Source organism: Lithobates pipiens, unplaced genomic scaffold (genome assembly GCF_037356315.1).
Source record: "Lithobates pipiens isolate NorthernLeopardFrog02 unplaced genomic scaffold, aLitPip1_a1.2 Scaffold_19, whole genome shotgun sequence".
Taxonomy (NCBI): Eukaryota; Metazoa; Chordata; class Amphibia; order Anura; family Ranidae; genus Lithobates; species Lithobates pipiens.
Window position 1 is genome coordinate 595,156,889 of NW_027507764.1, and position 23,880 is coordinate 595,180,768.

Consider the following 23,880-nt stretch of genomic DNA (forward strand, 5'->3'; position numbering starts at 1 on the left):
AGGTGGGGGAGACTCATTGATGGAGGTGGGGAGGGAAGGGCTCATTGATGGAGGTGGGGGAGAGGCTCATTGATGGAGGTGGGGGAGGCTCATTGATGGAGGTGGAGAGGGAAGGCTCATTGATGGAAGTGGGGAGGGAAGACTCATTGATGGAGGTGGGGAGCGAGGGCTCATTGTTGGAGGTGGGGGGTGAGGGCTCATTGTTGGAGGTGGGTAGGGAAGGCTCATTGATGGAGATAGGGAGGGAAGAGTCATTGATGGTGGTGGGGAGCAAGGTCTCATTGTTGGAGGTGGGTAAGGAAGGCTCATTGATAGAGGTGGGTAGGGAAGGCTCATTGATGGAAGTGGGGAGGGAAGAGTCATTGATGGAGGTGGGGAGCGAGGGCTCATTGTTAGAGGTGGGTACGGAAGGCTCATTGTTAGAGTTGGGGAGGGAAGACTCATTGACGTAGGTGGGGGGAAGGAAGGCTCATTGATGGAGGTGGGGGGAAGGAAGGCTCATTGATGGAGGTGGGGAGTGAAGGCTAATTTTTGGAGATGCATAGGGAAGGCTCATTGATGGGGGTGGGTAGGGAAGGCTCATTGATGGGGGTGGAGAGGCAAGACTCATTGATGGAGGTAGAAAGATAAAGCTCATTGATGGAGGTGGGGGAGGCTCATTGATGGAGGTGGGGGAGACTCATTAATGGAGGTGGGGAGAGGCTCATTGATGGAGGTGGGGGAGAGGCTCATTGATGGAGGTGGGGGGAGGCTCATTGATGGAGGTGGCGGGAGGCTCATTGATGGAGGTGGGGGAGAGGCTCATTGATGGAGGTGGGGAGAGGCTCATTGATGGAGGTGGGGGAGGCTCATTGATGGAGGTGGGGGAGGCTCATTGATGGAGGTGGGGGAGGCTTATTAATGGAGGTGGGGGAGAGGCTCATTGATGGAGGTGGGGGAGAGGCTCATTGATGGAGGTGGGGAGGGAAGGCTCATTGATGGAGGTGGGGGAGGCTCATTGATGGAGGTGGGGGAGGCTTATTAATGGAGGTGGGGGAGAGGCTCATTGATGGAGGTGGGGGAGAAGCTCATTGATGGAGGTGGGGAGGGAAGGCTCATTGATGGAGGTGGGGGGAGGCTCATTGATGGAGGTGGCAGGAGGCTCATTGATGGAGGTGGGGGAGAGGCTCATTGATGGAGGTGGCGGGAGGCTCATTGATGGAGGTGGGGGAGGCTCATTGATGGAGGTGGGAGAGGCTCATTGATGGAGGTGGAGGAGACTCATTGATGGAGGTGGCGGGAGGCTCAGTGATGGAGGTGGCGGGAGGCTCATTGATGGAGGTGGGGGAGAGGCTCATTGATGGAGGTGGAGGAGACTCATTGATGGAGGTGGCGGGAGGCTCAGTGATGGAGGTGGGGGAGGCTCATTGGTGGAGGTGGGGGAGGCTCATTGATGGAGGTGGGGGAGGCTCATTGATGGAGGAGGTGGGAGGCTCATTGATGGAGGTGGGGAGGGAAGGCTCATTGATGGAGGTGGGGGAGACTCATTGATGGAGGTGGGGAGGGAAGGCTCATTGATGGAGGTGGGGGAGACTCATTGATGGAGGTAGGGAGGGAAGGCTCATTGATGGAGGTGGGGGAGACTCATTGATGGAGGTGGGGAGGGAAGGGCTCATTGATGGAGGTGGGGGAGAGGCTCATTGATGGAGGTGGGGAGGGAAGGCTCATTGATGGAGGTGGGGGAGACTCATTGATGGAGGTGGGGAGGGAAGGGCTCATTGATGGAGGTGGGGGAGAGGCTCATTGATGGAGGTGGGGGAGAGGCTCATTGATGGAGGTGGGGGGGACACATTGATGGAGGTGGGGGAGACTCATTGATGGAGGTGGGGAGGGAAGGGCTCATTGATGGAGGTGGGGGAGAGGCTCATTGATGGAGGTAGGGGAGGCTCATTGATGGAGGTGGCGGGAGGCTCAGTGATGGAGGTGGGGGAGGCTCATTGATGGAGGTGGGGGAGGCTCATTGATGGAGGTGGGGGAGACTCATTGATGGAGGTAGGAGAGGCTCATTGATTGAGGTGGCGGGAGGCTCATTAATGGAGGTGGGGGGAGGCTCATTGATGGAGGTGGCGGGAGGCTCAGTGATGGAGGTGGGGGAGGCTCATTGATGGAGGTGGGGAGAGGCTCATTGATGGAGGTAGGGGAGGCTCATTGATGGAGGTGGCGGGAGGCTCAGTGATGGAGGTGGGGGAGGCTCATTGATGGAGGTGGGGGAGGCTCATTGATGGAGGTGGGGGAGACTCATTGATGAAGGCGGGGGAGGCTCATTGATGGAGGTGGGGAGACTCATTGATGGAGGTAGGAGAGGCTCATTGATTGAGGTGGCGGGAGGCTCATTAATGGAGGTGGGGGGAGGCTCATTGATGGAGGTGGGGGAGACTCGTTGATGGAGGTGGGGAGGGAAGGTTGGTCTGTATAGTCCGAACCAATAGAAGAGCTACTGAAGTTCAAAATTGCTGGAAAAGTGAATGCTGGTCTTGATAACACACAGAGCATGGCAGTTTGTTGTATATGGGGCTGTGTAGCCGCAGACCGGTCAGGGTGCCATCACTGATCTGTGTCCACAACCAAAAGAGCCTAAAATGGGCACTTGAACATCAGAACTGGAGCACAGAACAATGAAAGGAGGTGGCCTGGTCTGATCATTTCAAGAATGGTTTGAGGAACACAACAATGAGTTTGAGTTGTTGACTTGGCCTCCTAGTTCTCCAATCGAGAATCTGAGGGATGTGCTGGAAAAACAAGTCTGATCCATGGAGTCCCCACCTCCCAACTTACAGGACTTAAAGGATCTGCTACTACTGACTGCTTGGTGCCAGATACCCCAGGGTACCTTCAGAAATCGAGTGGAGTAGATGACTCGACGGGTCATAATGTACTGATGGCTGATTGGTGTATATGGTCATTGATAGAAGGTTGTGAGAAAAAAATAGGTTACACAGACACAAAGGGCCACTTGTAACCTATAGGAACCTACTGCAAACATCTGAGCAGAACAGGAGTACTAATAGCAGCACTGATGACGGTTTATGGTTTGGGACTTACCTCATGTAGGTGTCTCAGCAGGATGCATTCTTCAGCCTGAGATATAACATTGTAAGAGTCGTATTCGAACTTGAAACACCCGAAGCAGCTATAGGTCTTCTGTGGAGACACAACATTATTATAAGTCACAACTGTCACCAGGAGGAGGCAGATACAATATCTGACAAAAGTAAGTACACCCCTCCATCACATTTTTTGTAAATCTTTTCTTCTCTCTTTTCATGTGACAACACTGAAGAAATGTCACTTGTCTACAATGTAAAGTAGTGAGTGTACAGCTTGTATAACAGTGTAAATTTCCTGTCCCCTCAAAATAACTCAACACACAGCCATTAATGTCTAAACCTGCTGGCAACAAAAGTCAGTACACCCCTAAGTGAAAATGTCCAAATTGGGCCCCAAAGTGTCAATATTTTGTGTGGCCGCCATTATTTTCCAGCACTGCCTTCACCCTCTTGGGCATGGAGGTCACCAGAGCTTCACATGTTGTCACTGGAGTCCTCTTCCCCTCCCCCATGATGACTTCACGGAGCTGGTGGATGTTGGAGACCTTGCGCTCCTCCACCTTCCATTTGAGGATGTCCCACAGATGACCAATAGGGTTTAGGTCTGGAGACATGCTTGGCCAGTCCATCACCTTTACCCTCAGCTTCTTTAGCGGTGGTGGTGTTGGAGGTGTGTTTGGGGTGGTTATCATGTTGGAATACTGCCCTGCGGCCCAGTCTCTGAAGGGAGGGGATCATGCTCTGCTTCAGTATGTCACAGTACATGTTGGCATTCATGGTCCCCTCAATGGTCTGTAGCCCCCCCAGTGCCGGCAGCACTCATGCAGCCCCAAACAATGACACTCCCACCACCATGCCTGACTGTAGACAAGACACACTTGTCTTTGTCCTCCTCACCTGGTTGCCCCCACACACGCTTGTCACCATCTGACACCAAATACGTTTATCTTGGTCTCATCAGACCACAGGACATGGTTCCAGTAATCCATCTCCTTAGTCTGCTTGTCTTCAGCAAACTGTTTGTGGTCTTTCTTGTGCATCATCTTTAGAAGAGGCTTCCTTCTGGGATGACAGCCATGCAGACCAATTTGATGCAGTGTGCGGCGTATGGTCTGAGCACTGACAGGCTGACCCCCCACCCCTACAACCTCTGCAGCAATGCCGGCAGCACTCATACGTCTATTTCCCCAAAACAAGCAAATTGACACTGTTATACAAGCTGTACACTCACTACTTTACATTGTAGCAATGTGTCATTTCTTCAGTGTTGTCACATGAAAGATAGAATAAAATATTTACAAAAAATGTGACTGAGGGGTTTACTCATTTTTGTGACATACCATAAGTCACAGCTGTCACCAGGTGAGGTCAGATAGTAGTATAAGTAACAATTGTTCCTAAGAGTAGAACATCAACTACTACTACACAAGACAACAATACAATGCAGCCGTGCAAAGTATTTCATTCAGAGTGGAGCAGTGTGGAGTAATTCATTCACAATGTACAGAGTGGAGCAGTGTGGAGTAATTCATTCACAATGTACAGAGTGGAGCAGTGTGGAGTAATTCATTCACAATGTACAGAGTGGAGCAGTGTGGAGTAATTCATTCACAATGTACAGAGTGGAGCAGTGTGGAGTAATTCATTCACAATGTACAGAGTGGAGCAGTGTGGAGTAATTCATTCACAATGTACAGAGTGGAGCAGTGTGGAGTAATTCATTCACAATGTACAGAGTGGAGCAATGAGGAGTAATTCATTCACAATGTACAGAGTGGAGCAGTGTGGAGTAATTCATTCACAATGTACAGGGTGGAGCAGTGTGGAGTAATTCATTCACAATGTACAGAGTGGAGCAGTGTGGAGTAATTCATTCACAATGTACAGAGTGGAGCAATGAGGAGTAATTCATTCACAATGTACAGAGTGGAGCAATGAGGAGTAATTCATTCACAATGTACAGAGTGGAGCAGTGTGGAGTAATTCATTCACAATGTACAGAGTGGAGCAATGAGGAGTAATTCATTCACAATGTACAGAGTGGAGCAGTGTGGAGTAATTCATTCACAATGTACAGAGTGGGGCAGTGTGGAGTAATTTGTTCACAATGTACAGAGTGGAGCAGTGTGGAGTAATTCATTCACAATGTACAGAGTGGAGCAATGAGGAGTAATTCATTCACAATGTACAGAGTGGAGCAGTGTGGAGTAATTTATTCACAATGTACAGAGTGGGGCAGTGTGGAGTAATTTATTCACAATGTACAGAGTGGGGCAGTGTGCAGTAATCTATTCACAATGTACAGAGTAGAGCAGTGTGGAGTAATTCATTCCAATGTACAGGGTGGAGCAGTGTGGAGTAATTCATTCACAATGTACAGAGTAGAGCAGTGTGGAGTAATTAATTCACAATGTACAGAGTGGAGCAGTGTGGAGTAATTTGTTTACAATGTAAAGAGTGGAACAGTGTGGAGTAATTCATTCACAGTGTACAGAGTGGAGTAGTGTGGAGTAACTCATTAACAATGTAAAGAGTGGAACAGTGTGGAGTAATTAATTCACAGTGTACAGAGTGGAGCAGTGTGGAGTAATTCATTCACAATGTACAGAGTGGAGCAGTGTGGAGTAACTCATTAACAATGTAAAGAGTGGAACAGTGTGGAGTAATTAATTCACAGTGTACAGAGTGGAGCAGTGTGAAGTAATTCATTCACAATGTACAGAGTGGAGCAGTGTGGCGTAATTCATTCACAGTATACAGAGTGTAGAAGTGTGGAGAAATTCGTTCACAATGTACAGAGTGGAGCAGTGTGGAGTAATTCATTCACAATGTACAGAGTGGAGCAGTGTGGAGTAATTTGTTTACAATGTAAAGAGTGGAGCAGTGTGGAGTAATTTATTCACAATGAACAGAGTGGGGCAGTGTAGAGTAATTTATTCACAATGTACAGAGTGGAGCAGTGTGGAGTAATTCATTCACAGTATACAGAGTGTAGCAGTGTGGAGTAATTTATTCACAATGTACAGAGTAGAGCAGTGTGGAGTAATTTGTTCACAATGTAAAGAGTGGAGCAGTGTGGAGTAATTTATTCCCAATGTACAGAGTGGGGCAGTGTGGAGTAATGCATTCACAATGTACAGAGTGGGGCAGTGTGGAGTAATGCATTCACAATGTACAGAGTGGAGCAGTGTGGAGTAATTCATTCACAATGTACAGAGTGGAGCAGTGTGGAGTAATTCATTCACAATGTACAGAGTGGAGCAGTGTGGAGTAATTCGTTTACAATGTAAAGAGTGGAGCAGTGTGGAGTAATTTATTCACAATGTACAGAGTGGGGCAGTGTGGAGTAATTTATTTACAATGTACAGAGTGGGGCAGTGTAGAGTAATTAATTCACAATGTACAGAGTGGAGCCGTGTGGAGTAATTCATTCACAATGTACAGAGTGGAGCAGTGTGGAGTAATTCATTCACAATGTACAGAGTGGAGCAGTGTGGAGTAATTCACTCACAATGTACAGAGTAGAGCAGTGTGGAGTAATTAGTTCACAATGTAAAGAGTGGAGCAGTGTGGAGTAATTTATTCACAATGTACAGAGCGGAGCAGTGTGGAGTAATTCGTTTACAATGTAAAGAGTGGAGCAGTGTGGAGTAATTTATTCACAATGTAAAGAGTGGGGCAGTGTAGAGTAATTAATTCACAATGTACAGAGTGGAGCAGTGTGGAGTAATTCATTCACAATGTACAGAGTGGAGCAGTGTGGAGTAATTCATTCACAATGTACAGAGTGGAGCAGTGTGGAGTGTGTAACACATGATGTACAGGTGGAGCAATATAAAAATGAGGGGTGGCACACAGAGGAGAGCGGTGTTTGAACTCCACCCCTCCATAACCCCACCCTGGTATATAACCCACCAATCGCCAGGCTTTTTAGACACTTACTGCGTTTTTTACGGCCTTGCAGTCCGGTTTGCTCCAGTCATGTTTGCGGCATGACGTCTGTTTCACCAGAAACTCCACATTGACGAATATCCCGGCAGAATATAACTGCAAGTAGATGAAGACAGTGAAGGGGGAGGGGTTACATTCGCTCTCTAATGCTCCGCCCATAACGCTTCCACGTGAGAAAAAAAATCAGCAGTTGTGGGGAGGAGTTTTCATTTTTATTTAGTAAAATAAAGATTGGGCGCACTTCCTGCGGGCCGCTGTCTGTAGAGTAGCGGGGGGGGGGCGCACGCTTGTTATCCTCAGCCATACAAACAGCCGCCGCACGTTCCGGCGTGCCGTCCACTTTAATCCCCGGTTCACACATATGAGGTGCGGGAAACACTGCGATCCCTGTGCGTTTCCCGCACTGCATTGCAATCGATATAAAGTTAACAACACTCCAAAACACATCGCAATCGCGGTGCGGTTTGCCTACACCAGATCGCAGATTACAAAACGACCTCGTGAAAAGGGTATTTAAAGTGACAGTTCAGGCAAAACATGACTAAGGCTGAACCTACTCCCAACCCCCATGCTAAGCCTTTTCCATCTAACCTTGTAAAGAAGAGATCCCGCTATTTACCTATTCTGAAGCCTCCCTGGTCCGGTCCCAGGATCAGCTGTCAGCGGTGGCTTCTGTGTAGAGGAGGGGCAGCTGACAACGGGTGCCCCATAGTCAGTCTATGGGGGACGTCAACTCCCAGGCATTTCCAAGCCATTGTCAGCAATCTCCCCCCCCCCCCCCACACAGAAGCCGCCTCTGGAGACCGGACCGGAGTAGCTTCAGAATAGGTAAGTATGCAGATCTTTTCTTTACAGGGTGTGACGAACCCTTGTCTTCAACAGGACTATGCCCACCGTAAATGCTTCCTCTGTCCAGAACCAGCACTATCCAAGACCCAGTCACCAGCCGTAACTCAGTGTAGGGTGAAAAACATCAAACTCTCTTTATTCAAGCCCATGTTACCACAGATATATAACTCCGAGACACCCCCCCCCCCCCCCCCCCTGGATTTAGGGCAGAGATCATAGGGGGGTTCTGAGTCACCCTGTGCCCCTAATGGACACAGGGTGATTTGCACATAAGAGGGGTCGGGGAAGCTGGACACGGAGCTTCCAGAGCTCTCCAAGGTAAGCTGAGTTGCACAAACCCCCCACCCAAAGTGACTCCCGTCACACATGGTTAGATAGAACAGCCTCAGACATGAGGGGGGGAGTTGGTTTAGCCTTAGTTAGGTTTTGCCTGAACTTCCACTTTAAGTTCCAGTCTTTGAAATTGCCAATGGGGGGGTCTTCTCACCAGCTAGGTACAAAGAGCTATAATACTTACCTGTGAGAGTTTGCTTGACCATCGCTGACCTGGATTTTAGTACTTTTGCCTGCTGCTTGCCTCGACCCTTGCCTGGACTCGACTACTTTTTGTTTGCCCTCTGAACCCCTACCTAGACCTGACTACTCACTGGGTCGCTGCCTGCCTTGACCCATGCCTAGACCTGACTGCTCTCCTGTGTGCTTCCTAGTGTACATTCTCTACACAGTAGCTGTCCCTGCTATCCCCTTTGTGGGGCAGGGCAGGACTGGGACAGAAATTTGGCCCTGGACTTCATCCAGACCGGCCCACTTACATTTTGAGTGTCCCATCAGCAGCCCCCTTACATGAGAGTGTCCCATCACCAACCCCCTTACAACAGAGTGTCCCATTACCAGCCCCCTTACATCAGAGTGTCCCATCACCAGCCCCCTTACATCAGAGTGTCCCATTACCAGCCCCCTTACATCAGAGTGTCCCATCAGCACCCCCCTTACATCAGAGGGTCCCATCAGCACCCCCTTACATCAGAGTGTCCCATCACCAGCCCCCTTACATCAGAGGGTCCCATCAGCACCCCCTTACATCAGAGTGTCCCATCACCAGCCCCCTTACATCAGAGTGTCCCATCACCAGCCCCCTTACATCAGAGTGTCCCATCAGCACCCCCTTACATCAGAGTGTCCAATGAGCAGCCCCCTTACATCAGAGTGTCCCATCACCAGCCCCCTTACATCAGAGTGTCCCATCAGCACCCCCTTACATCAGAGTGTCCAATGAGCAGCCCCCTTACATCAGAGTGTCCCATCAGCACCCCCTTACATCAGAGTGTCCCATCAGCACCCCCTTACATCAGAGTGTCCCATCACCAGCCCCCTTACATCAGAGTGTCCCATCAGCACCCCCTTACATCAGAGTGTCCAATGAGCAGCCCCCTTACATCAGAGTGTCCCATCACCAGCCCCTTACATCAGAGTGTCCCATCAGCAGCCTCCTTACATCAGAGTGTCCCATCACCAGTCCCCCTTACATCAGAGTGTCCCATTACCAGCCCCCTTACATCAGAGTGTCCCATCACCAGCCCCTTACATCAGAGTGTCCCATCACCAGCCCCCTTACATCAGAGTGTCCCATTACCAGCCCCCTTACATCAGAGTGTCCCATCAGCACCCCTTACATCAGAGTGTCCCATCACCAGCCCCCTTACATCAGAGTGTCCCATCACCAACCCCCTTACATCAGAGTGTCCCATCAGCACCCCCTTGCATCAGAGAGTCCCATGAGCAGCCCCCTTATATCAGAGTGTCCCATCAGCACCCCCCTTACATCAGAGTGTCCCATCAGCAGCCCCTTACATCAGAGTGTCCCATCAGCACCCCTTACATCAGAGTGTCCCATCACCAGCCCCCTTACATCAGAGTGTCCCATCACCACCCCCCTTACATCAGAGTGTCCCATCAGCACCCCCCTTACATCAGAGTGTCCCATCAGCAGCCCCTTACATCAGAGTGTCCCATCAGCACCCCTTACATCAGAGTGTCCCATCACCAGCCCTCTTACATCAGAGTGTCCCATCACCACCCCCCTTACATCAGAGTGTCCCATCAGCACCCCCCTTACATCAGAGTGGCCCACTGAGCCATCGGCCCACCGGGAACCTCCCGGTAGTCTCAATGGCCAGTACATGCCTGTTGTGGGGTGACCTTCAGGTCCATAACCTGGTGGCAGTTACAGCAAAGCAGACTGGGACCACTACTCTCTTGATTTCTGCCTGGGCCCCTAATTAGACCCGTTCAATCTCTCAATTGCTGCCTGCCTTGACCCATGCTTGGACCTGACTGCTCTCCAGTCTGCTTTCTAGTGTGCAGTCTCCACACCACAGCTGTCCTTGTTCCTTCTATCCCCTTCGTGGGCATAAAAACTACAAAAAAAATGAAAACCTCGTCACTAAAGTAAGCTAATAAATTGTTGAAGTGTACCATCATCCAAAATGATATGAAATACATATCGAAAAGCATGGTTCCCATATCAGGCTTATCGAAAACAGAGGTGAGCTAGAGGACTATTGGGGTACATATAGAAGTAGAGAAGTATTAATAACCAATTATTTAAGCCAAAGTAAAATACACATAAAGTTTATTCAAATGATAAAAAACATTTAACAATATACAGACTGGTACAGGTGGTGACATATTTCTACTAGTTTCGCTCTAACTGAGCTTCTTCAGGAAATACATACATCCCCATCTGTGTAACACCGAAGCACCTGAAGTCTCCCCTGGCGACTGGGGGAGGTATTAGAAAGGGACAAGCCGATATCATACACGTTCTAAAGAAAAATGTTTTTTTCCAAAGCTTTGCCAGGGGGGAAGGAAGCAGTTCAGCAGCACTATAGACTAGTGGCATTACCAGTCTAAATGGATGTGTTTAGTTGTGAGAAAGAGCCCCAGATGAGCGTCCATAGATCGCGTTAATTATTATAGGTATGGCGGTAAATTAATCATCTATTGATAATCATCATTACAAGCGCGTGGATATAGCATACCCTCGAGGGGTTAATGACCGGCCCTTCAGGTGCTTCGGTGGTACACCGATGGGGATGTATGTATTTCCTGAAGAAGCTCAGTTAGAGCGAAACTAGTAGAAATGCGTCACCACCTGTAACCAGTCTGTATATTGTTAAATGTTTTTATCATTTGAATAAACTTTATGTGTATTTTACTTTGGCTTAAATAATTGGTTATTAATACTTCTATACTTCTATATGTACCGCAATAGTCCTCTAGCTCACCTCTGTTTTCGATAAGCCTGATATGGGAACCATGCTTTTCGATACGTATTTCATATCCCCTTTGTGGGGTGACCTTGAGGCTCATAACCTGGTGACATTTACAGCAAAGCAGACTGGGACTACTACTCTCTTCATGTCCGAACTCCTACCTAGACCTGACTACTCCGTTGATTGCTGCCTTGACCCATGCCTGGACCTGACTGCTCACTCGTTTGTTGCCCTAACCCCAGCTTAGACCTAACTCCTTCCTTGGTTGCTGCCTGCACCCCTACCTGGACTTGGCTACGCTATGGGTTGCTGCCTGCTTTGTCCCCTGCTTCAACCTGACTACTTTGATGTCTGCCTCGTAGTGTACAGTTTCCATACCCTAGCCATTCCCGGTCCTGCTGTCTCTTTCGAGGAGTGATCCTCCTGAGGGCCACAACTTGGTGACAGTTACAGTAAACTGGGGCCACAAGGACCTCTGACCCATCTCTGCCTCCAGAAGCCTTACTGAAGACCAACAGTCACCTGGTTCCCACACCTTGTGTGATCCTGTGTCACCTGCCATGTAGGGTTGCCACCTGTCCAGGATTCACCCGGACAGTTCGGGTTTGGAAACGTGCGTCCGGGTTTCAGACTACCTGAAACCCAGACACATTATTTAGACTGGACTGTGACTTCCCAGCAGGGTTGCTGGCTGCAGTTGTCTGAGCTAAGAGTGTCTGCTGTACACTTTCACACTGCCCAAAGCCAGCACTAACAACACCCCCCCCCCCCCCTCAAACACCCCTACCCCTCTGTGTCTGTCCACACTCCAATCCCCAGCGCTGTGCCTCAGAAAAGGAAAGTGGGGTCCGGAAATTTCAAAGTCCAGCAGCCTCAGATACATCTGGATGAGTGGACCTGACTGCCAAGGGGTGAGTGAGCTCACCATCCATCCCTTTCTGAAGTCTCCCCCTTCTTTCTCCTGCCTCTGACTAAGTACACTAAGGCAAATCGGGGTTCTCAGAGCACCCCTTACATGAGATTTTCCCTTTACACCAGAAGCCACAGTGTTACCCCCTTACATCAGAGTCTTCTCCGTACAGCAGAATTCTCAGTATTCTCCCTTAAATCAGGGTTCCCAGGGCACCCCTTATGTTAGAGGCCCCAGAGTTCTCCCTTACATCAGAATCTGCACAGTGAAAGGGGACTCTGCGATTTCAGATGTAACAGGGGAACTCTGTGGACTCTGATGTAAGGGGGGGGGACTCTTGTTATTAACTTCATATGATTAGAAATGTTATTTAATAGCAAAATATATGTATAATTTATACAAAAAAAAAAAAAAATTGCTGTGCGCGCTAAAGTGTTCGGGTTTGACTTGAAGAAAAGGTGGTAACCCTACTGCCATGGGGCCCCCCTAACACAGCTGTAAGACATTATATGTATTTGGTTCTGATGCACATGGAATGTATTTAGCTGATTTCAACTGAAAGTTAAATTGGGTTTTAAAAATTCTAAAATCTTCCCCAGAAGTGCGGAGTGTTTTCTGCAGGGGCCCCACGGACAATGTGAATCAGAGCCCATTGCTCGGCTACAAATAATATTTATAATATCATTTTTTTATGGCGGGCATCAGAGCCAATGACATGATCAATATTGGAATTCCAATGATCAGCATCGTCTATAAATATTGGTCCTTTAGGACTCTGACTACCGTTCTGTTGGGGTCCTCCAGCCCGCAGCCCAGAATGATCTGAACATTAATGCTCTGAGCTCCCCCGGCACTCACCTCCTCGGCTGCCTTCACTATGGACGCCATCTTGTATCCGCTCGGTAGATCCCTCTGATGTAACCGCTCCATCACCAGCCGGATAGTCTTGTTCTGCAACTCAGTCAGTTCCTCTGCCGGGACATCGGCCTGGACTCTCAGAACCAGCAGAGCGCTGAGCAGTCCCCATCCTACGACCAGTTTCATGGCGGTGCTTTTTTGGAGTGGAGCTCAAACAGTCACCTGATAACGAAAGTCGAAATGTCTCATGGGTCACAGATGGGACTGCACAGGAATAGGAGGACAACCGCTGGAAACAAAGGACTCTGATCTAATGCCCCACAGACACCATCAGAAATTCTGCCAGCAAAAGTCCGATGTGAGCTTTTGGTCAGAAATTCCGACCGTGTGTACGCTCCATTGGACTTTTGCTGGCAGAATTCCAGCCAGCAAAAGATTGAGAGCAGGTTCTCTATTTTTCGGTTGCAAAAAGTTCCTATCCGAAAATGCGTTCGTCTGTATGCAATTGGGATGCGCAAAAAATCACGCATGCTTGGAAACCATTCGACGCATGCTCGGAAGCATTGAACTTCATTTTCTCGGCTCGTCGTAGTGTTGTACGCGTTCTTGGCGGTGGAAAGTCCAGAGAACTTTTGTGTGATCGTGTGTATGCAAGGCGAGCTTGAACGGAATTCCGTCCGAAAAACCATCCAAGTTTTTTCTGACAGAATTTCTGATCGTGTGTATGGGGGCATAAGAGTGTGCTATACTATCCAGCAAATACTGAAACTGTGCTGATGTAGCACCCTGCTTTAGCCTGGAAAAACGTCATTTTTGGTTCTGCAATGCTCAGCTGAGCAGCAGTCTATTATTTAGGTCTGGGCAGGTTTCCCTAAGCCTGGTGGTTGATTGCTCCTGCCTGCCTCTGGAAGAAGCCTCCATAAATAGAGTAGGAGGGTCAATCACTGAGTTATGAATATTTATCTGACCACAGCCAATCCCTGGGAGGGGGCATCCAGAAGGTGGCTGTGGAGAACACAAATGCTTGAGAGGGATGTTCAAAACGCTCTCTGGCCTGGGAGGCAGTTTTTAGGTTTTTCTTTTGTGAGAGACAAGGGGGAGCCTGCAGGGGGGGTGTCTGGGAACATCATTCCTGCATCACACAAGCCAGAGATCACCGGGTCACAGACAGAAGAGAGTGTTGAGTGATGTTGCACTCACCTGTTCTTCAATTCAGCACTGTCTCTACAGCGTGCGGTGGCTGACACCCCCAGGTTTCTTTCAGAGTGCCTTTGCCACAGCCAATCAGAAGACAGCTCTTATGATTGTCACCATTTTAAAATGACAAAGAGATGCATGGCTCTCTATTTGAGCAAAGCTTCACTATGCTAAAGCTAGACATCCGCTCCTCTGCCTTCCAGTGACTCCTACTCCCCTGAGTGCTCCTTGGCTTTCTGCACCCCTGTGCCTCCACTGACCCATGCTCTATTGTGACCGCATATCTTAAGTAACCTTAGCATTCATTTGTTTCCAGTGACCTCAGTGCTCCTGTGTCTCCATTGACCCTTACTGTCTCCAGTGAATGCATGTCTCTAGTGAGCTTAACAATCCTGTGCCTTTATTGATCCCCAGTGACCTCAGCACTCCCATCTTTCCACCGACCCCAGCTCTCCTGTGCCCCCATTGACCCCCAGTGTCTCCAGTGACCCCAGCACTCCTATGCCTCCATTGATCCCCAGTGTCTCTAGTGACCCCAGCATTCCTATGCCTCCATTGATCCCCAGTGTCTCCGGTGACCCCAGCACTCCTATGCCTCCATTGATCCCCAGTGTCTCCAGTGACCTCAGCACTCCTGTCTTTCCAGTGACCTCTTGTCTCCAGTGACCTCAGCTCTCCTGTGCCTCCATTGACCCCAAGTGTCTCCAGGGACCCCAGCACTCCTGTGCTTCCATTGACTCCCAGTGTCTCCAGTGACCCCATCGCTCATGTGCCTCCATTGACCCCAAGTGTCTCCAGTGACCCCAGCGCTCCTGTGCATCCATTGACCCCCAGTGTCTCCAGTGACCCCAGCGCTCCTGTGCCTCCATTGACTCCCAGTGTCTCCAGTGACCCCAGTGCTCATATGCCTCCATTGACCCCCAGTGTCTCCAGGGACTCCAGCTCTACTGTGTCTCCATTGACCCCCAGTGTCTCCAGTGACCCCAGCGCTCCTGTGCCCCCATTGACTCCCAGCGTCTCCAATGACCCCAGCGCTCCTGTGCATCCATTGACCCCCAGTGTCTCCAGTGACCCCAGCGCTCCTGTGCCTCCATTGACTCCCAGTGTCTCCAGTGACCCCAGTGCTCATATGCCTCCATTGACCCCCAGTGTCTCCAGGGACTCCAGCTCTACTGTGTCTCCATTGACCCCCAGTGTCTCCAGTGACCCCAGCGCTCCTGTGCCTCCATTGACCCCCAGTGTCTCCAGCACTCCTATGCCTACATTGATCCCCAGTTTCTCCAGTGACCCCAGCGCTCATGTGCCTCCATTGACCCCCAGTGTCTCCAGTGACCCCAGTGCTTCTGTGTCTCCAGTGACCCCAGCGCTCATGTGCCTCCATTGACCCCCAGTGTCTCCAGTGTCTCCAGCGACCCCAGTGCTCATGTGCATCCATTAACCCCCAGTGTCTCCAGTGACCCCAGTGCTTCTGTGTCTCCAGTGACCCCAGCGCTCATGTGCCTCCATTGACCCCCAGTGTCTCCAGTGTCTCCAGTGACCCCAGCGCTCCTGTGCCTCCATTGACTCCCAGTGTGCCCAGTGACCCCAGCGCTCATATGCCTCCATTAACCCCCAGTGTCACTAGGGACCCCAGCTCTACTGTGCCTCCATTGACCCCCAGTGTCTCCAGTGACCCCAGCGCTTCTGTGTCCCCATTGACTCCCAGCGTCTCCAATGACCCCAGCGCTCCTGTGCCTCCATTGACCCCCAGTGTCTCCAGCACTCCTATGCCTACATTGATCCCCAGTGTCTCCAGTGACCCCAGCGCTCATGTGCCTCCATTGACCCCCAGTGTCTCCAGTGACCCCAGTGCTCCTGTGTCTCCAGTGACTCCAGCGCTCATGTGCCTCCATTGACCCCCAGTGTCTCCAGTGACCCCAGTGCTCCTGTGTCTCCATTGACCCTTCCTCTCTCCGGTGAATGCATGTCTCCAGTGACCTTAACAATCCTGTGCCTCCATTGATCCCCAGTGTCTCCAGTGATCCCAGCTCTCCTGTGCCTCCATTGACCCCAAGTGTCTCCAGTGACCCTAGCGCTCCTGTGCCCCCATTGACCCCCAGTGTCTCCAGTGACCCCAGTATTCATGTGCCTCCATTTACCCCCAGCACTCCTGTGCCTGCATTGAACCCCAGTGTCTCCAGTGACCCCAGCGCTCATGTGCCTCCATTGATCCTTAGTGTCTCCAGTGACCTCAGCACTCCTGTCTTTCCAATAACCTCTTGTCTCCAGTGACTTCAGCACTCCTGTGCCCCCATTGACTCCCAGTGTCTATAGTGACCCCCAGCGCTCCTATGCCTTCATTGATCCCCAGTGTCTCCAGTGACCTCAGCACTCCTGTCTTTCCAGTGACATCTTGTCTCCAGTGACTCCAGCACTCCTGTGCCTCCATTGACCCCCAATGTCTTCAGTGACCCCAGCACTCCTGTGCCTCCATTGATCCTTAGTGTCTCCAGTGACCTCAGCACTCCTGTCTTTCCAGTGACATCTTGTCTCCAGTGACTCCTGCACTCCTGTGCCCCCATTGACCCACAGTGTCTCCAGTGACCCCAGCACTCCTGTGCCTCCATTGATCCTTAGTGTCTCCAGTGACCTCAGCACTCCTGTCTTTCCACTAACCTCTTGTCTCCAGTAACTTCAGCACTCCTGTGCCCCCATTGACTCCCAGTGTTTTTAGTGACCCCAGCGCTCATGTGCCTCCATTGACTCCCAGTTTCTCCAGTGACCCCAGTGCTTCTATGCCTCCATCGATCCCCAGTGTCTCCAGTGACCTCAGCACTCCTGTCTTTCCAGTGACATCTTGTCTCCAGCGACTCCAGCGCTCCTGTGCCTCCATTGACTCCCAGTGTGCCCAGTGACCCCAGCGCTCATATGCCTCCATTAACCCCCAGTGTCACCAGGGACCCCAGCTCTACTGTGCCTCCATTGACCCCCAGTGTCTCCAGTGACCCCAGCGCTTCTGTGTCCCCATTGACTCCCAGCGTCTCCAATGACCCCAGCGCTCCTGTGCCTCCATTGACCCCCAGTGTCTCCAGCACTCCTATGCCTACATTGATCCCCAGTGTCTCCAGTGACCCCAGCGCTCATGTGCCTCCATTGACCCCCAGTGTCTCCAGTGACCCCAGTGCTCCTGTGTCTCCAGTGACTCCAGCGCTCATGTGCCTCCATTGACCCCCAGTGTCTCCAGTGACCCCAGTGCTCCTGTGTCTCCATTGACCCTTCCTCTCTCCGGTGAATGCATGTCTCCAGTGACCTTAACAATCCTGTGCCTCCATTGATCCCCAGTGTCTCCAGTGATCCCAGCTCTCCTGTGCCTCCATTGACCCCAAGTGTCTCCAGTGACCCTAGCGCTCCTGTGCCCGCATTGACCCCCAGTGTCTCCAGTGACCCCAGTGCTCATGTGCCTCCATTTACCCCCAGCACTCCTGTGCCTGCATTGAACCCCAGTGTCTCCAGTGACCCCAGCGCTCATGTGCCTCCATTGATCCTTAGTGTCTCCAGTGACCTCAGCACTCCTGTCTTTCCAATAACCTCTTGTCTCCAGTGACTTCAGCACTCCTGTGCCCCCATTGACTCCCAGTGTCTATAGTGACCCCAGCGCTCCTATGCCTTCATTGATCCCCAGTGTCTCCAGTGACCTCAGCACTCCTGTCTTTCCAGTGACATCTTGTCTCCAGTGACTCCTGCACTCCTGTGCCTCCATTGACCCCCAATGTCTTCAGTGACCCCAGCACTCCTGTGCCTCCATTGATCCTTAGTGTCTCCAGTGACCTCAGCACTCCTGTCTTTCCAGTAACCTCTTGTCTCCAGTAACTTCAGCACTCCTGTGCCCCCATTGACTCCCAGTGTTTTTAGTGACCCCAGCGCTCATGTGCCTCCATTGACTCCCAGTTTCTCCAGTGACCCCAGTGCTTCTATGCCTCCATTGATCCCCAGTGTCTCCAGTGACCTCAGCACTCCTGTCTTTCCAGTGACATCTTGTCTCCAGCGACTCCAGCGCTTTTGTGCCTCCATTGACCCCCAATGTCTCCAGCGACCGCAACGCTCCTATGCCTCTATTGACCCCCAATGTCTTCAGTGACCCCAGCACTCCTGTGCCCCCATTGACCCCCCGTGTCTCCAGTGACCCCAGCTCTCCTGTGCCCCCATTGACCCACAGTGTCTCCAGCGACCCCAATGCTCCTGTGCCTCCATTAATCCCCAGTGTCTCCAGCGACCCCAGCACTCATGTGCGCCCATTGACCCCCAGTGTCTCCAGTGACCTCAGCAATCCTGTCTTCCCAGTGACCTCTTGTCTCCAGTGACCCCAGCGCTCCTGTGCTCCCATTGACCCACAGTGTCTCCAGCGACCCTAGCGCTCCTGTGCCCCCAGTGACCCCAGTGCTCCTGTGACTCCATTGACCCCCAGTGTCTCCGGTGACCCCAGCGCTCATGTGCCTTCATTAACCCCCAGTGTCTCTGGTTACCCCAGCGCTCCTGTGCTTCCATTTACCCCTAGTGTCTCCAGTGACCCCAGCGCAACTGTTCTTCCAATGACCCCGGTGTCTCCAGCAACACCAGCTCTCCTGTGCCTCCATTGACCCCCCCAGTGTCTCCAGTGACCCCAGCGCTCTTGTGCTTCCATTGTGCACATTGATGCAGTGTGCGGCGTATGGTCTGAGCACTGACAGGCTGACCCCCCCCCCCCCCCACCTCTACAACCTCTGCAGCAATGCTGGCAGCACTCATACGTCTATTTCCTAAAGACAACCTCTGGATATGACGATGAGCATGTGCAGTTAACTTCTTTGGTATACCATGGCGAGGCCTGTTCTGAGTGGAACCTGTCCTGTTATACCACTGAATGGTCTTGGCCACCGTGCTGCAGCTCAGTTTTAGGGTATTGGCTTCTTATAGCCTAGGCCAGTGATGGCGAACCTTGGCACCCCAGATGTTTTGGAACTACATTTCCCATGATGCTCAGCTACACTGCAGAGTGCAGGAGCATCATGGGAAATGTAGTTCCAAAACATCTGGAGTGCCAAGGTTCGCCATCACTGGCCTAGGCCATCTTTATGAAGAGCAACAATTCTTTTTTTCAGATCCTCAGAGAGTTCTTTGCCATGAGGTGCCATGTTGAACATCCAGTGACCAGTATGAGAGAGCGATAACACCAAATTTAACACACCTGCTCCCAAATCACACCGGGGAGATGGCTAATTGAGGTCAATTTGGACATTTTCTCTAAGGCCGCGTACACACGCGCGGACTGTTGGCCCAACTTTGTCCGTCCAACAGTTTGAGCGAACAGTCCGCTCAAACTTAGCATGGACGGACATGGCCACACACGACGAACGAACAGTTTGCTGAAACCGTGCGCGATGACGTGAACGGCACGTACGACGGGACGCAAAATACGACGTCCTATACACTGCATTATAACTTTCGGCTTGAAAATCCTTTCTGAGCATGCGCGGAACTTAGTTTGACGAACAAGCCTACACACGGGCGGACTGTTCGTTGAAACAAGGTTTCAGCGGACAGTTTTTCGGAATTTCCGTAAAACCTTGTCCGTCCAACTGTCCGCTGAAACTGTCTGCTGAAAGCCCACACACGAGCGGACTGTCCGCCCAAACACTGTTCAGCGGACAAGGTTGGGCCAACAGTCCGCGCGTGTGTACGCGGCCTTAGGGGTGTACTGACTTTTGTTGCCAGCAGTTTGTGTGTTGAGTTATTTTGAGGGGACAGGAAATTTATCCTGTTATGCCACGTACACACGAGCGGAATGTCAGAAAAAGTCAGACGGAAGCTTTTCATCATATATTCCGATCGTGTGTATGCCTCATCGGATGTTTTTTTACAAAAATTCTAATGGACCTAGAAATAGAATATGTTTTATATATTTCCGATGGAAACAATTCCTATCGGGAAAAGCGCTCGTCTCTATGCTGTTCCGACAGACCAAAAACGACGCATGCTCTGAAGCAAGTGCTAGACGGAAGCTATTGGCTACTGACTATTGAACTTCATTTTTCTAGTCCCGCCGTACGTGTTGAACGTTACCGCGTTCTTAACGATCGGACTTTGGTGTGATTGTGTTTACGCAAGACAGTTTCAGCGGAACGCCGTCGGAAAAACCTGTCATGTGTACGCGGCATTATACAAGCTGTACACTCACTACTTTACATTGTAGACAAGTGTCATTTCTTCAGTGTTGTCACATGAAAAGATTTACAAAAATGTGACTGAGGGGTGTACTTACTTTTGTAAGATACTGTGTGTATATATATATATATATATATATATATATATATATATGTAGGAAGGCCAGTATGGTGGCCTGAATTTATGGGAGGAGCCCGGAGGGTATTTAACCAGCCCGCTCGCCTGTGGTCTTTGTCGGTTTCCGGTGCGCGGCATGACGTCACTAAGACGACTCTTCGAAACTCGTTAGCGTCCGTGAGTTACCGTTTCGTAGTTGTTCGAGGTCCTCGTTCCCGTTTGCAATTCACGTACTAACACGTCGTTTCGGCGGTCGCAGGTAGGGTTTTTTCGGTTGACTTGTCATTTCATACATTGTAAATGTCTCGTCACTAAACCTCGATATCAAACTTACAAGTTATTTGTAAAACCCTACACACAGCCGCGACGTCTGTCTACTACTCGTTACGTTATCATACTAAACATTTCTTTTGTGTTTGTGTACCTCACACCGATGCAAAGACACAGCTTCGTTTAGGCGTGTCTCACTGTTTTTTGCTCCACAGGCTAATCGATGTTTCTCGTGGATTTGATGGACACCGGTCAGTGCCATATCAAGGCCGAACCATTTCAACCATTTCAAACCATTTCAAATCATTTCACTCTCACCTACCGCGCTCCGATTCGAATCCAGTCACATCCACAATGCACCGATTCGTCCCGGTGTGCCCCAGTTGCTTTTTCGGCCTCATTTCAGTACATGCTCCAGAGTCCCATTTGTCGAGTCACCGACTCATGCCTCTGTCATGGTAAATCATTTCACTGTCACGTATCACGTTCCGATACGAATCCAGTCGCATCTATGATGCACCAATTCGTCCGGCGTGCCCCAGGTTTTTTTTCGGCCTCATTTCAGTACGTGCTCCAGAGTCCCGTTCGTTGTCAGTCGCAGGTTGCAGCGCACCGATTCGTGCCTCTGTCATGGGAAATCATTTCACCGTCACGTATCACGTTCCGATACGAATCCAGTCGCATCTATGATGCACCAATTCGTCCGGCGTGCCCCAGGTTTTTTTTCGGCCTCATTTCAGTACATGCTCCAGAGTCCCGTTCGTTGTCAGTCGCAATCGCGGCACGACCGATTCGGGCCTCTGTCATGGCAAACTTTTGTCACTCATTTCACTGTCACTTACCGTGCTCCGATTCAAATCTAGTCGCATCCGTGATGCACCGATTCGTTCCGATGTGCCCCAGTTGGTTACGGCCTCATTTCAGTACATGCTCCAGAGTCAGGATTCATTATCGGTTGCAGGTTTCGGTTCTCTGATTCATGTCTCTGTCATGGGAAATCATTTTCACTGTCACGTATTACGCTCCAATACGAATCCAGTCGCATCGTGCACTAATTCGTCTCGGCGCGCCCCAGGTATTTCAGCCACATTTCAGTACATGCTTCAGAGCATGCACGATTAACGGACAGTCGCAACAGCGGCATGATCGATTCGTGCCTCTGTCATGGCAATAAAAATAATTTCACCGCCACGTACTGCGCTCCGTTTCAAATCCAGTTGCATACATGCACCGATTCGTTACGGTGTGCCCCAGTGCTTTAGCCTCATTTCAGTGCATGCTCCAGAGTCCGGTTCATCATCAGTCACACGACCAGCTTATGCCTCTGTCATAACAGGTTTTTTCATTAAATTGACCGTCATATACCGTGCCCCGATTCGAGTCGGTCGCATCCGACATGCACCGATTCGTTCCGGCGTGCTCCAGTTGTTTTCATTCGTACGACCGATTCATATCGGATTCATTCCATACACATCCAAGAAACAACTTCTTGCAAATCGCTGCTAGCACGCACCTAAGCATACACTCCCTGCAATCATTGCAAACACATTCCCAGGCACAGACTTCTGGCAATCGTTGCAAGCACGCATTCAAGCATGGACGTCTTGCAGTCGTTACAAATACGCATTCAAGCGTAGACTTCTTGCAATCTTTGCAAACACGCATCCAAGCATAGACTTCTTGCGATCGTTGCAAGCACGCATCCAAGCATAGACTTCTTGCAATCGTTGCAAGCACGCATCCAAGCATAGACTTCTTGCGATCGTTGCAAGCACGCATCCAGACATAGACTTTTACAATCTTCGCAAGCACGCATTCAAGTGTAGACTTCTTGCAATCGTTGCAAGCACGCATTCAAGCATGGACGTCTTGCAGTCGTTGCAAGTACGCATACAAGCGTAGACTTCTTGCAATCGTTGCAAACACGCATCCAAGCGTAGACTTCTTGCAATCGTTGCAAGCACGCATCCAAGCATAGACTTCTTGCAAATCGTTGCAAGCACGCATTTGAGCATAGACTTCTTACAATCTTTGCAAGCACGCATTCAAGCATGGACGTCTTGCAGTGGTTGCAAGTACGCATACAAGCGTAGACTTCTTGCAATTGTTGCGAACATGCATTCAAGCGTAGACTTCTTGCAATCATTGCAAGCACACATCCAAACATAGACTTCTTGCAATCATTGCAAACACGCATTCAAGTGTAGACTTCTTGCAATCGTTGCAAGCACGCATTCAAGCATGGACGTCTTGCAGTCGTTGCAAGTACGCATACAAACGTAGACTTCTTGCAATCGTTGCAAACACGCATCCAAACGTAGACTTCTTGCAATCGTTGCAAGCACGAATTCAAGCATAGACTTCTTGCAAATCGTTGCAAGCACGCATTTAAGCATAGACTTCTTGCAATCGTTGCAAGCACGCATTCAAGCATGGACGTCTTGCAGTCATTGCAAGTACGCATACAAGCATAGACTTCTTGCAATCGTTGCAAACACGTATCTAAGCGTAGACTTCTTGCAGTCATTGCAAGCACGCATCCAAGCGTAGACTTCTTGCAATCGTTGCAAGCACGCATCCAAGCGTAGACTTCTTGCAATCGTTGCAAGCACACATTCAAGCATAGACTTCTTGCAATCGTTGCAAGCACACATTCAAGCATAGACCTCTTGCAATCATTGCAAGCACGCATTCGAGCATAGACCTCTTGCAATCGTTGCAAGCAGATGTCCAGGCACAAACTTATTGCAATCATTGCTAGCAGGCAGTTCTGGCTAGCTCAATAAGATTGCTTTAGGAAAAGCCTGGATACTTTCCTAAATGTACATTAACCCTTTCCCGCCGAGCGTACGCACATCTGCGTACTCGGCTTCCGGGGGGTATACCGGGATGATGCCCGCACCTGCAGGCATCATCCCGGTACCGTTTTTTACAGCAGGCGATTGGCTATCCAGGCATAACAACCGATGCGGCTAAAAGCCGCTCGGCTGTTATGCCGGAGGAGCGGGAGGGGACGTCCCCCCCTCCCGCCGCCTCTCGCCGCTGTTACCGGTGCTCCCGCTCGATCGGGAGCACCGATTTGCGATCCGTCGGCTCTGGCTGCTGGGGAGGAACTGGAACGAAGCCGTAATCGGCTTCGTTCCAGTCTCCTCATCGTAAACACGGAAGCGACGTCATGACGTCACTT

The 23,880-nt window shown here is 50.4% G+C and overlaps 1 protein-coding gene across 3 annotated transcripts in view; it reads right to left on the minus strand.

Annotated features, from left to right (window-relative positions):
• The window catches only part of LOC143997813 (retinoic acid receptor responder protein 2-like), a 45,770-nt gene that overhangs the window by 14,300 nt on the left and 7,590 nt on the right, over window positions 1-23,880 (minus strand). For all 3 annotated transcript variants that reach the window (XM_077493625.1, XM_077493626.1, XM_077493627.1), the window contains 3 exons: window positions 12,930-13,151; window positions 7,029-7,133; window positions 3,082-3,180 (listed from right to left, as the gene is read on the minus strand). In XM_077493625.1, coding sequence (XP_077349751.1) covers window positions 3,082-3,180; window positions 7,029-7,133; window positions 12,930-13,115 — 390 coding nt within the window. In that variant the 5' untranslated portion in view covers window positions 13,116-13,151. The remainder of the gene's footprint in view (window positions 1-3,081; window positions 3,181-7,028; window positions 7,134-12,929; window positions 13,152-23,880) is intronic.